General features: G+C 35.8%; 1 protein-coding gene across 1 annotated transcript in view; it reads right to left on the bottom strand.

Moving 5' to 3' along the window:
- The window catches only part of UBR2 (ubiquitin protein ligase E3 component n-recognin 2), a 52,607-nt gene that overhangs the window by 10,111 nt on the left and 27,818 nt on the right, over window positions 1–14,678 (bottom strand). The window contains exons 18-36 of the mRNA XM_010292390.1: window positions 14,234–14,356; window positions 13,790–13,853; window positions 13,366–13,490; window positions 12,020–12,072; window positions 11,636–11,738; window positions 11,049–11,097; window positions 10,525–10,679; window positions 8,475–8,577; window positions 7,613–7,722; window positions 7,312–7,392; window positions 6,392–6,573; window positions 5,518–5,717; window positions 4,719–4,812; window positions 3,086–3,247; window positions 2,611–2,708; window positions 1,964–2,036; window positions 1,031–1,179; window positions 866–921; window positions 343–439 (exon numbers count right to left, since the gene is read on the bottom strand). Of these exons, the coding sequence (XP_010290692.1) occupies window positions 343–439; window positions 866–921; window positions 1,031–1,179; window positions 1,964–2,036; window positions 2,611–2,708; window positions 3,086–3,247; window positions 4,719–4,812; window positions 5,518–5,717; window positions 6,392–6,573; window positions 7,312–7,392; window positions 7,613–7,722; window positions 8,475–8,577; window positions 10,525–10,679; window positions 11,049–11,097; window positions 11,636–11,738; window positions 12,020–12,072; window positions 13,366–13,490; window positions 13,790–13,853; window positions 14,234–14,356 (2,077 nt within the window). The remainder of the gene's footprint in view (window positions 1–342; window positions 440–865; window positions 922–1,030; window positions 1,180–1,963; window positions 2,037–2,610; window positions 2,709–3,085; window positions 3,248–4,718; window positions 4,813–5,517; window positions 5,718–6,391; window positions 6,574–7,311; window positions 7,393–7,612; window positions 7,723–8,474; window positions 8,578–10,524; window positions 10,680–11,048; window positions 11,098–11,635; window positions 11,739–12,019; window positions 12,073–13,365; window positions 13,491–13,789; window positions 13,854–14,233; window positions 14,357–14,678) is intronic.

A 14,678-nucleotide genomic window follows, 5' to 3' on the forward strand; every position in this document is an offset into this window, starting at 1 on the left:
ACTTCTCTTTTGTGAAGGCCCACGCTTCCTTCTCCTTTGCTCTAGGTACCTTTCTAAAAGCAGCAATATACATGCTGGGAAGAATCAACAGAACTGCTTCACATGAAAATGTCAATGCTTCTCTTGAAATGTATCTTGGAACTGCAGACCAAAAGAAATGTCTTCTTTTTCCATGGTATGATGAAATATGTATAGGTACACATGTGAAAATACAAGCTCTTGGTCTATTACTTAAAACCACTATATAAAACAACCTTCTTGTAATCAAGACTACCAATAATTCTGTAAGCATCTTTCTATATCTGTGTCTTTGTAAAAAACAGAATAAGGTGGTGAACTTACATGCTAATAGAGTACAAAAGTGACCCTGTACTGCCGAAAGAGATGAAACTGTCCAGTGAGCTGCTGCAAATCTTGTTAATGATGTAAGGCAGTCATCCTTTAAAAACAAAGAAAAAGAGACACTGCCACAGTTAAAGTTCCTCAGTATGAAAAGGTCTTTTGACTTGCAGCATTCTTTTCAGCCCCCATCAGCTGCAGCTTATGGAAGCAGTTTGAGTGTTTAAGTATATGATATTTATGTTTATGCAAATATACAAGTTCCCTTCAGTATTCTTATTTTGACTGTTACCATGAGAAACCCTGGCCTTACTAAACTATGCATTTACAGAAAAACACACATAACAATTTTGCTAGATTTTATTTTTAAATAGATTAATAGTCAGATACTGATTGACTAAACAGTGGAATTCAATAAATACAACTATTAAATAACCGTAAGTTAATATTTAGATATTCTGCATAAAATAAGCACAATTCCCTCTTCTTCCACTGATTCAGACAGGAATTGCTACTTGATCCTTACCTGTCGACAAGGTAAATGACCAAATAATGGTTTATCTTCATCAGCTAAAATTCTTTCTGGAAAAAAAATCCAAAAAACAAAACCACAAAATATTTCAATGCTGTGATTTTAACTAAATTCTGAAATTCACACATAAATGAGCAAATTGAATACATTAGTATGTACCTATAGCCTGTATTGTGTAAGCACAGCTTCCCCAGCACATTATAGGTACACGTGGATCTTCTTCATTTGGATGAACCTTCAAGCCTACTTTGTATGTTGCTGTACCAAAAGTTGTCAACATCTCTTTTATACTCTCAGAATAAGGATTCCTGAAACAAAGAAAACTAAGTATTACTTATTCATTTCTTCTCCACTGGTAGCATAGTACTTTCAATGATGAGCATTCACATCATAGCTGGACACCTGGATTTTTAAAATTTAAGTGAGAACTCAATTATCTTTCATTGTATCTGGTATTCTGTGACAGATACACTCCCGATTATTTTTTTTATTATCTGATTGGAACCAATCTCATTTTTTAGCATTAAGAATATCCAGTCCTCAAGAATAATATAGTTAAGACTTAATTAAAAGAACTGTGTGTGACTGATGGCAAAATCTGTCATCAGCTGGGATAGATATCTTGCACTTTTGCCTGCAGTTGGCAGATAAATGTCTGTACCACATAACGAATTTCATTACTTTCTCCCCAAGTGAGGAAGGGGTAGACTCAAATACAAACATACTATAGTAGCTGAAACTACGTATTAATATACTCTCCATTTCAGTCTTTCTTGATGGTTTACTCGTAGTGCTGAGCTATAATGGATGAGTCCTTCATCCAGTTACAAGCAATAGGGAAAAATTTATACAACAGTAGTGTCTTCTCTTCATATCCATGTATCCCATCTGCCTCAGAGCCTACTGCATTATTTGCTACTTGTGGGTTGGACTTCAATACCATCATAATAATAGGATTAACTTTTCTAATTAAGGCAAAATTCGTATTTTTGCCTTCATTAGTGAGACCTTACAGTGCAGAAGTCATGTTCTATTTTCATGTTACCCTTTCATGATGAAGTTTTAATGATTTATTAAGATGTAAATACATACTTCGGTTTGAAATCTGGTCTAAATCCTTCAGGTAATTGCAGCTGATCCATTTTTTCTGAATTACCAGAATTGCCTGTACAAACAAGATGTAATAAAACACCGATTATTTACCTATACATAATTTTTGCAATATAAAAAAGTGCAGGAGCACATCACCAGAAACTGAAATTTCAAGCTACTCTTGCCACCATCTCTCAACTCCACTGTGACAGAACCATAATACTTGGTCTTTTTCATGAATTGGGGTTGTTTAGCCTGAGAAAAGGAGGCTGAGGGGAGATCTTATTGCTCTCTGTAACTACCTGAAAGGGGGTTGTAAGCGAGGTGGGTGTCAGTCTCTTCTCCCAAGTAACAAGCGGCAGGACAAGAGGAAACAGCCTCAAGTTGCGCCAGGGGAGGTTTAGATTGGATATTAGGAAAAATTTCTTCACCAAAAGGGTTGTCAAGCATTGGAACAGGCTGCCCAGGGAGGTGGTGGAATCAGCATCCCTGGAGGTATTTAAAAAACGTGTAGACGTGGCACTTGGGAACATGGCTTAGTGGTGGACTTGGCAGTGCTAGGTTAGCAGTTGGACTTGATGATCTTAAGGGTCTTTTCTAACCTAGGTGATTTTCACATACAAACATACAAATTTCTTCAGACTCACTTGCACAGTCTTCATCTCGAAGTAAATACAGCGATTTTATTCGCTGGGATATTGTTTTGATCCACTGAGCTAGGTTCGGTTGGCCTGAAAAGTCTAACCTGTCCAAAAATACATATAAACAGAATGCACACATTAGCAAAGAACAAACTATATACAGAATTAGTATTTCATAGGCATTCCATGTTCTTCTGTTTCTCAGCAGGCTCTTCCTCTGTTGCCCGCATGTCTTTCTATCCTCAGTTCTTTTCCTGCAGGTCCTACACTTCACTGTCCTCTCATACGCTAAATTCCATACTACACAATAACCAATGAACGTCCATAAACCAAAATAAGCAGGTAGGCAATCCATTTGACATTATCAAAACAGAAGATAATAAACATTTTGAAAAGGGTTATTGAGGTGTGGCTTGGTCAGGATTTTTTTTTTTTTTTTTTTTTTTTACATTTATCAAGAACATTTATAAAGCAAACAGACCTGTTAAACAAAACTCTTGGTGGAGGAAGCAGAGGAATAACAGTGTTGCTTAAACATTCACAGAGTGGGCAAAGAAATTCACCATTTTCTACATCGTAACTTGTGTGTACTCGTAGTCTTTGTTGTCTTCGTTGCTCTTTTGCTTGGACAGCATCAAAATACCTTTAGAAAAGAGCAAAAGATATTAGTGACAAATTATTAAAACAGTACTTTAACATATAAATTAATGAATTCTCATTAAGAGACTGCTTTGCCTTTTCCCAGATATACATAAGAGAATTGCCTGAAGCAAAAACCTCTACCCTCTGACTGATAAAGTATTACTAACTGCAGCCTATCCCCATTTTATGGCAGCCAAAACCCCCCAAAGTGCTGAAGTTCACTGGGCTGTCAAAATCACATTTAAGTCTGAACTATAGCAATTTTCATTTAGGGGAAAAAGGGTGAAGGGGAGAGGTAGAGAGAATGTTGAAGGATTAAAAACCAAGAAAATTCTTCAGTTTTGCCTAAAATTTTAAGTGAGGTGCCATGAATATTATCCATGTGCATATTTCATTACAGGTCACAGTGGAGCAGCAACTGGAAAAACTGGTGGCTTATCTCTGAATCCTACTTGAAAGGGAACTGAATTCACTGCTTAGCTAAGCGTAGCTGCTATTCCAGAAGTCTCTGGGATGGCTTACAGCATGCCCAACAATGACCCAAAAGCGGTCTGAATACAGGCATCTAAAAGACATTTCCAGGAGTTAACAGTAACCACAAAGGACTGTACATGAGCTACACAAGATGATGAAGAACACGTCTTCAGTGAGCAGTGATATCAAAGACCACAACTGAAACCTGCACTAGGATCACCATGTGGTTATGACCACAGAATCTCTGGGAGCTCCTAACAGACTTACACACAAGGCAGAACTTGAAATCAGGCACATCAGGAGCCATGGCAAGGATCAAAACAAGCGCCTAATCGAAGTCAGAGGCTTCAAGAGTTTGCATGTGTCACATGGCATTGGCACCACATAGCACTAATCAAAAACCCAAAAAATCAAACTCCAAAAATCAAAGATGAAAAATAACTGAAAAAGGTTTTATAAAAAAAACAAAACTAAAAAAGGATAAAATTGAGTTTATGTTGAAGATAAGCCTGAACTAGGTTGCAGATGTTTCTAGTTCAAACTAAAATTGATACAGGAATTAAGAGTGCAAGGGATACACTATCATTTAAAACTTCAGTAGAGAGCACAAGAAGCATCAGGAATATGTCTATTACTGAACTGCAAAAACCCGCCAAAAAATCTGAGCTTCAGTGTTCAGGTATCTGCGCACCACAAGGGATTATGCACAGGGACAAACAATCAAAAGGAGTGAAACTTGCCACATGTGGATTTGGATTCTTCTTTATCAAGATGACAGATAGTAAATGAAAATTATTTTCAAACACGTTTACAATATTTATTATAATGATTTCTACTTTCCTTTTTATCCCCTCAACAGAAAACTGCTTTCATTGCTTCATGACATTGATTTTTAAGTTTACTACATGGTATTAATATTGTCATTAAACTTAGTGCCGTTAGGCAAACTGATGGCATGACATGCTATTTGGACTAAAAATTTAAATATAGCGTTTTACCTTTGCCAACAATGAGCATGCATAATATGCCCACAGCTACCCGTGTGTGTTCCACATGACAGATCTGGGTGCATGAGTAACGGGTCATACTTTTCTGTATTTAAAATAAACAAAACCATCTTGAAATAAACATTTATCAAGACTCAACTGCTGATAAAATGTTACAGCATTGTGTCATTTTGTTTTGAATGCATGTATTGTACTTAAAATTCAAACCAAGCTTTTGGAGGCTCTGGGCCCTGGTAAAAGTCCCCAAGAACTTCAGAGTGAGAGCCCAAAATGATTCAGTGCAGAAGTTCTCTATGTGTTAACATATATAGAATCCAAAGGAACCTTTATAACAATGCCATTGATCAAAGAGTGATCTGTTTCATAAAGTTACCTAAATCCAAGCATTTTTTATTATTATCATCACTAAAAGGCATTTCAGATTATATAACTGAGAGGAAGGAAATGTGTATCGTGTTTTTACAGCAGTACATCAACACCTCCTCTCTCTATAATGTTACGGGCGTAGTTTAAGAACAAGCACTTCTAATTTTGAAGGGTTTTTTAATAGTTACAAATAATTTGTCATAAATAGCTGTCAGAATGTTTGGTAACACTTTTCTAAATCATAATGTAAAACACATTTCTACCTCACTAAAAATACGGGAGTTTTGCCATTGATTACAATGAAGTCATTCAGAACTATACATAAACATAAGAAGTTGATGCTGCTGTCTCAAAAGAAAGCATGCAGCTGTTACAGTGACTCCAACATCCATTAATATTAAAGACAAGTATAAGCACTACTTACCAGGGTCTGGAATAATTTTGCTTCTATTTTTGGACAACACAGTTGATCGCTGAATAAATGCTGCCAAGACCATAGCCCTGCTGTCCACTTTAACTTCTTGTTCCTCCTGACACAATATACACATAACAACCTGTCTGTGTTCAGCTACTCTAGTTTGCTCTGGTCCCAAGGCTGTGAGTTTTGCATCTGAAATTACAGGGCTAGAATATTCAAAGAATATTAGTGAGCAAATTACTTGAAAAACATTTCAATCAGTAATGAGCTTTCTAGTTTTATGATAAACACTTCAATAAGCACTTACAACTTCTGACAAAAAAGTAGTTTTGGCATTTATACAACAATATCTAATGTCTCCAGAAATAGTTATGGAAGAACATGTTTTCCATAAAAATCCAGTTTAACATAGAAATTATACCTGCAACCCTCCATCATCAATATCCCTTAAGTTCCTGACAAACTCTGAAAACACTCTCCCCTTCCCCACAAAATCATTAGCATTTTTCAAATAATATTTCCAGCTACATGTAGATTTTCTTTCAGATCCTCAACAGACATAATCAGCTATTTCCAATTTACAATGATTAATAGTATAGTCTCTTCAGTATTATTAACCATGTACTGGATGATTTTATACAAAAAATTATTCGACTGTTGATGCTGAGCACTATGAGGATGGGATGAAGGACAAACCAATATTTATCCCACCATCTTGACAGTAATGGGGAGGAAAGCATTCCATTTACTGCTGCTTTTTTGGTCTTAAATCTTCCGAATAGTTTTCCATCAAGACTAAAAAAAGGGCTTTTTTGAGCAGTAACAATAGGACAATCTGACATAAAGTTGAAGGGAAAAAACTTAAGTAATATTCCTCTACCTATTGTCATGTACTCCGGAGGTTGAAGTATCTAGCTCCTCCAATGTTTGCTGAAAGAGTTCTTTGTTTTCATTTATGAAGTGCCTCTGCATCTCAGACATCTGGGCCATGATCTTCTCCCTGCGCAGCCTGGCAATCTCAGCTTTTCGCTTCCTTTCAGCTTTGTCTTTATCACGTGAACTCTGAAATTACATTGTTCACCGAGTCATTTTTAAAATCTTGTTACAACAGATAATTTATTTTAGCTACTACGTATAACTTGTACTAACCTCTAAACAATGAAAATTCCATAAAAAGACAAAAGAAAACAGTCTACCAAAAAAGTTATTTTGTGCCCTCTTTTCTTTAGCTCACGTTCAATGCCAGATAGAACTGCAGATCCAGAAGGGCACCTCTCCCCCTCAACCTTTAACTGTATTTTGTATTTCTCTTCCCTTTGAGCATCCATAAGATAAAAAGCTAAGCGACAGGTCTCTAGTGCTACCCTTCCTTCATGTTAGTTGTATACCTAAATGCACTACAGTGTAGCACCCAGAACGCCATGTCCAGCTAAGACAATCAACAGAGCTTATGTGGAACGACCTGCATGGTAAAAGAAATGGCATCTGTGCATTTTCAACAGCTTTCCAAGGAGTCTGAAATTGTGGGAAGAACAGAATCTTTAAATGCTGTAATCAGTACTACAAACAGTTCTAAGCAGTAAACTTGCCAAAGATTTGGTAAAGCAAAGTAAAAATAGTCTGGGGACTCTCCCAAAAGGTCTTTCAGACAAATGGGTTTGATCTGTAAGTCGAGACAGAACTAAAATTTCAGAAATCACTGACATTTCCCATCTTTGATTTAGGTCTGCAATTAGTAACATAGTCCTTTGCTAGTCACAACCTAGACCTGTTCCAGATCAGCTAACTACTTGTTTTTACCTCCTCCATAATATTTCCTTCCGTCTCAGCCACAGGACTTGTAGAAGAGCTTTCTCTTAGTTTCTTAATAGTATTAAAAGTCTGTAAGGAAAAAAAAAATACTTAATTTGTTTGTGACATGTAAATATAACTCTGCATACTATAATGCTGGCCAGATAATGTGCAGTGTTGGATTCTGGAAGAGGAAAAAAGTATGCACAACAAATCAACATGGGAAATAAGGAAATCATGACAATACAATTAGGAAAGTTTCAAAAATATTCGTTCCATGATTTTCAGCAGTTATATAAAACAGATTTACCTTCAATATCCATCTGATCATGTCCTTGTGCACTTCCAGATGAGGTGCATTTTGCAGTGTTTCTAGCATAGCTAGTATACTAGGGGAATTATTGGGTGCCTCTCCTGGTCCTGAAAAAAAAAAATTACAACAACGATTATACTGTTACCTGAAACTAATCACTTACTACCATTAAAAACAACAAAACCCAAAAAACAACACTTGCGTATGTTCAGCAGCTGAAGAATTCCTTCAACAAATAGGCACAATATGTAACTTCCATTCCCCTCCCACTCCCCCAAACACTTTCATGAATGCCCTCTAAATCCTGAAACATTAGAGGAAATAATCTTGAAAGTTTTGCTCACTGGCTATATTTTCTTACAAGACAAATGCACTGTATGTGCTTCCTGGCTGTTTTCATCCTGGCGGCTGCCATGCAGAACTTCCATTTAAAATAGGTGGGAAATAAAATATTGGAAGAGTCTTAGCAACCTTCATGTCTTAGCAAAACTGTAGGCACTAGTCCAAAGATACAAAGGAGAGTCAAGATCAAAAGACCATTTAAGAACTACAGTTTTTGCAACTGTAGCATGAGATCGTGTACGGCAATCTTCGTTGAGGCTCTACTTAAAAATATTAAGAATCAGATTTACTGGGAATTATTCAACTTCTGATTTCTCCTCTAGAAAAGGCCTTTAGTATTGCTACTATCATACAATCCACACATACGTAAAGCACATATGTATAGTCAACTTGGTAAAATTATGATGGATAAACAAATACACTCTTCCGGTAAATAATGTTTTGCAAGAATAAAATATGAGATATTGGCATTTTCAGTTATTTAAAATTTGGTATACATTTGAAAAGAAAGGCATACTTGATATTTTCTGAGTGAAGGTAAATGTTACAACATTCTCCTCACTGAGATTCTCCAGATGTTGTTTTTCTTCTTGTAGTGCCATTCCAAGCAAATGCAAAACCTAGGTAAAAATTATAAATTTTAGTTCTTTTCTTAAATAATTCATACAATCTCTTTATATAGCTTGGGTAATTCATTAAGAGACAGAGAAGTCATAAAAATATATTCTTATTAAACAATTTTAAGTTATTTCTATATACATAATCCCAAAGCTAGATTACACAGGAGTAACTGTGTGTTTACAAATTCTTGAAACTTTTCCAAATAAAAAACACATTATAGCACTTGCATCTTTTGGTTTGCTGTCCTGTGTAGCAAGTAAGAAGTCACTTGCTTCTCCCTAGCAATTGCATCTCGTTATCGCAAGTCTCTGGACAGAAGCATGATGCTTACTTTAAATCCTTTTTACATAAAAAGTTTAACTGACAAGAAGTTAAAATGATTAAATTAAATTTGTTCTACCACTCTAGAAACACATTTTAAAATAATGCTAACTTTCAGGTCAGTAAAAAGCTGTAGTTGCCTTGAACTTAAAAACTGAAATTACCCTATTTGGCACTAAAGTAGTCTGAATGGCATTTTAAAGCTGAAATACTTAAATCTTGGTGGTGAATTCTGTGATGCTGAATCAACCACTTTTGCCACCCCATACAAATGGCAGGATGCTCTAGACAAAAAGTGTTACTGAATGTCTGGAATCAACTGAAACCCATGTAAGGAATGGGTAATGACCAGAAAATCTGCATCAGAACTGCAATGCAACAGTCCAAGATAACTAAAGTATCTATAAAAAAAAGGGGTAAACCCCGATTTGAGTCTTGAAGTTTTTTTAATAAGTAACAGTCAGTTTTTCCTCAACCTCTCACATCTAACAAGGTTGCATCAGATACTAGCCACCTCTTCCAGATGTCTCGTATCAACCTCTGTGTGGTGCTTCCAAGACGAGAGTGGTTAAAACTTGGGAACAATGCAGTCCAACTGCACAGCACTGGTGAACACAAAGCACTGTTTCTGAGCAAGTGATAGGTCCCCAATGAATTGCACATTTTGGAGAACACCACAGAGGTACTCAAATGGCTGAGCATGTTTTAGTTCAGTTTCAAAAAAATAAAAATAAAATCTTATTCTATTCTAACAGTTATTCCAAAGCCCAGCATTCTCACATTACCTAAATGTGACTACATTTGTCAATTTTTGTTGTGATTTGTAATACTGATATGTTGTTCCATTTTCAACTTTTCTTGTATTATACAGAATTGCTAATGTTAATTTAAGCTTAGCTATAAAAGGTAATATACACTCAGTAAGACTGTCAAAAAATTAATACTCAGTTTCAGAGCTGGGTTTTTTATTTCAAAATGATAATTAAAAAATCCATCAGTATTTTTGAAAAGTGTGGCTTTGGACACTAAACCAACAATCCTGACCAATATGAATAGCCCTCTGATGGCAGCACACCCCAGAAAATGACCATCATGGACAACAAAATCTACAGTAACCCTCCAGGTTTCTAAAGATCATTATAAATAGTGAGGAACAGAGCGCTCCATTGAGTTTCCCCAAACTGATACATTTACAAGTTAGAAAATTCTTTTCTGTGCTTTTATGATTTTTTTTTCCTAAAGTGATTTAGCCTAAACTGAAAACAGGCAAAGGAACATCTAGAAAAAGCCAATGTGCTTTACTTAATATGCAACAACTCAGATAAACTGGTTCTCTACCACAATAAACACTAACTATTTCAACTGATTCAAGCAGAATTCTTCCCTCTCGCGGGCATCCCATTCGAAACTTACCTCTGTCTTCCATTCACTTTTAAAACAAATGGCATCAGAGGCAGAGGGGCTTCCCTATTCTTGTGCATCAGAAAACACCATTTATTTCCCATTCAGAGTATTCTGGATATGTTACATACCAAGTAAACAACCCAAATCTATAAGCCCACTAAAATGCTAAAATATATATTCCTTCCTTTAGGATAACCATAATTTTAAATAAGGAAACATACCCTTTGCAGCATGGACTCTGACCAGGCATAGCCATTGTGTTCTACTGCCCACTGCAGTATAGTTCCCATAATGCACAGCATGACATCAGACTGCAGAATATTAACCAGACTTGCAAAAAGTGGGCAGAAAGGAGGAAGAGTTGGCGGTGGAAGTGCTGAAAGGGAAATGCATGTTTGACATTTCAGCAACTCTAAAATTTGCAAGAGCCACGTAAAATGTCTGACTTTCAAACAGCTTAACCCTCGACAGTATCCAGTTGCTTAATAAACGGTATTACAGATAACAGGCCATAACATTTAACATAGCTTGCATGTAACAGAAAAGCCAAAGGAATAAGCCTTTCAGAAGGCTGGTTCCATGACAGATCAGATTCCTGCCTATAACCAAGGAGACATAAGGGAAATTGCTACATTTTCCCCAGTTTCTGGCTAGCCCTAGAACAGGATGTTAGACTAAGTGTCAGGGCAACACACAGTTTGACAGATATTTCCCTCTTCTCCCATCTTCTCTCAAAAAGAAATACCTGTATCCTCTCTGTTCTGTCTTTTCAGCTTTCTTTGTGCTTCCTCTGCCTGAAAGAGGAGAATGATGCCAATATTACTTAAAACCTGTACAAATATAAAGCTAATAAAAGGCATTCATACTTTATTACATTGTTACTGGTTTTGCCCCTTTTCCCCAGCCTTAAATAAAACAGAAAGCTTCTATGTCTCTTCAGTTTGTGTTACATTCTACTTGCAAAGTAGGGCCTGCATCTTCAAAAATCAATCTTTCATCTTGAGTTAGCCTGGATTCTTTTTCTAGCATAAAAATGGTAATTTCCGTAATGGTAAGTGAAAATACGGATTGTTTAAACACTTTCAGTAAAGTAAGACCGAAGAGAGGGCACAGATGAGCTCCTGAAGCCCCACTGATTTCAGCAGCTCTGTACAGGGCACAGGATCCAGTGGCACAGGAATCATTGCCAAAGTCTTGGGCAAATTTTGTCAACCTTCTCAAATAACTTAACTTTTAACCAGCTGATAATAACTCCTCCCAGAATAAAGCTCTGGAAAAAAGCAAACCAAAACAGACATGAAATAAAACCCAGAAAGTTAAGGTACTAGGTACCTTTGATTGCTCTGCCCTTGAAAAGTGATAGAAATACAGATTGAAGTTCCTAGCACATTCTGGCTTTAGTTCATAGAGCCCTCTGCCTGTTAATCCAGGTTTCCTAAAAAAAAAAAAAAAATTTTTTTTAAATATATATACAAAAAAACGCCTTCTGTTCATTAGTTATTAACATCCGAGCACAAAAGGTTATCTAGAACAGCTAAAAACCACTGCTCAATAGGCATTCTAGAAATCAAATAAGTAACAGTATTAAGAATGATGCACATGAGTAAAGCCATGGGGAAAACAGCATGACCCAGCCCCCGCTTCTTCTATTCCCTCATTTTCACTAATGTAGACATTCCATTTTTAAAGCTGAAATATTAGGAGAGGGAAACATACTTGAAACATGCCACTTCTTCAATCACACTTTCCATTCCTGTCTCTCTGTTCTCCTACATTGAGTGAAAGTGCAAGACAGTGTGTTACTGTAGTTCTTGGATTAAACACATTCAAATATCATACAACGCCAGATAAGAACGCGAAATGAATGTAATACAAAGCCATTTTACTGGCACTCAAGAGAATGCTAAAGCATGTAACATGAAAATGCATTCAGAAATACCATCTCTGCAAAAAGTATTTAAAAAAAAATCATGACATTTTAAGCGCTTAATTTTTACTGTTTTTCCCTGTCATAATAAACTTGGATGTAACAGCAACAGAAGAAAACTCCGTTGGCTTACCCAGTGTATCTTAGGAACAAACAGTCAATATTTCTGGTTTCTAGGCCATTAAAATGAAATAAATATACAAAAGCTAAAAATACAAGTCACTAAAAAATGGTAAAACAACCACAAAAGGCACGAGAACTCAGCTCAAAATATGTAGCACTACTTCATACATAAATTACCTCTTAACATTCCCATCCCCTTCCTACAATACATAATCACAGCAGTTAACAGGGCAGGGAAAAAGTGTTTAAGACTGACAATACAGCTTAGAACTCTAGCTTATATCCTTTGCTCTTTTGTCCAACCTTAATATATTTAAAACAAAATCGTTAATGCTACCCTAAAATTTGACTTTTCATATTGTTTAAGTTTAGAATATTTAGAAACAATGAAAAAAGTTTTCAGAATTTATCATTAAAAATACTACCAATACAGTAGAAGATTAACTTTTGAATTCTGACTGCCTTCAGAAATCATGTTTTGAAAGATTACTTCAAAAATATTCTTTAAAAAAAAGATTAAGCTTTGCTATCCTACAAAACCACTCGTATCAGAATGCTTGAACGCATATGAAGCATTTATGTACACAAGTCATTGTATTTTGTCCAATTCCATGTCTTTTCAATTATTGTTAGGCTTTAAAATATAACAGCTTATATTTCTGGATAGCTCCAACAACCCACTGCCATATGTCTATTCAGGGTTTACAGGCAGACTGCAGAGACTGCCAGCCAGATGGCCTGATAAGAAACAGTATTAAAAAGAGAAAAGAGCCGAAGAAGCTTTCAGGCTCCTGGCTCTTTCATTTGTTGTTTCTTCTTCTGTAGCTCTTTCCTACCTTCTCCATGACAACTATTAATCTGTACTCATGCTAACCTTACTCTTAGCATAATCAGGCCGCTCCTGTTCCCCCCTTCCACATTAAGTGGCATAAACTTGCATGATAAACATTTTCAGTAATCAGCCTTACGAAGCTGAAGCTGCTTTCCACTCCCCTGCCCCCAAGTTACTTACATCTTCAGGTAATGCCTTCACCAATTCACTGTGAGCCATTGGCCTGATGCTCAGCTGATGGATGATCTCTCGCTTGATTTCATCTGTTGCATTTACCTGTCCTATTCCTGGACTGAATCTTTCGCCTGTAAAAATAAAATATAACTTTTTTTGGAAGGATTTTAAACATTCCTTCCTCCTCTTTTGCAACTTAAAGCAAAAGACTGGAAAATAAGTCTCTTCTGTGAAATCTTGTGCTCACCCACCAGTGTTCAAAAATTCATTATGCTAATCTAAGATAGTTTCAAGGCTTTTCTCCTATAAAGAATTCAGAACTACAGAAAGTTCAAAATTGAACTGAACTTGAGATTACAATGAAGAATGCTCATTCCAGACCATTAAAGAGACTAAATTTTAAAATTAATCACATGTATTCTGAACTTACCAACAATCATTATAATGAGGTATAGCATCTCTTCTATAAGAGTGTTATTTTGTTGAACAACATCCTGAATTAAAATAAACAAAAAAAGAATTTATATTTTGCAATTAAGGGTAAAAGAATTATTCCATATGCTGAAAGTATTTTTTCAGAGCTTTAAAACATTGCCTGTTTTCACCCTTAGCACTCCCAAATTAAGCTATGCTGAAATGCGATCACGACTCCCTTAAACTTCTTAAGCAATGCAAAAATTATGCATCAGTTTCTGACATTTACCAGATTGACAGGTAAAAATACTTGTGCATATTTCAAACTGGTCAAACTAAATTAAAATAGGATGGGGTTTTCTTTTTTAATCCACAAATTGCACAGTCTGGGTACAACAGCATCTGATACACTTTCGAAAACAAAATTGCAGATTTTCTATTGCAGTAGGACATAAAATACCTTGTTAGTATTTTCTGTGCTAAATCTCTTGCCATAGTCTGGAGTATTAAATATCTGATACAGTTCAAAGCGACTCAGCATTATCATCAAGAAGTGATTTGGATCCATCATAGACACACCTGTCTATTAAAGAAAAAAATTGTTATAATCAGAAAATAGATTGGGTGTTATTATAGCATGTTTGTATATTTATATACAATGTCCACAGTATATTCTTGATGAAATTCATTCCTCCCTCTGTCCTGGGCATGAAGATTTAATTACTTAAGTTTCCTCTCTTCAGACTCCAATAACACAAATGATAACACATTTGACAAGCAGGATCTTATGCATTATCAATAATTTCTTTTAAGCATAAGATATTCAGGATTATTAATTTTATCCCTAATATTTCAATGAAAGACTTTTGGTTGCTTGATTTTGTTTCTACAATCCTGTTCCTGCT

The sequence above is a fragment of the Phaethon lepturus genome, unplaced genomic scaffold (genome assembly GCF_000687285.1).
Source record: "Phaethon lepturus isolate BGI_N335 unplaced genomic scaffold, ASM68728v1 scaffold24338, whole genome shotgun sequence".
NCBI classification, from domain to species: domain Eukaryota; kingdom Metazoa; phylum Chordata; class Aves; order Phaethontiformes; family Phaethontidae; genus Phaethon; species Phaethon lepturus.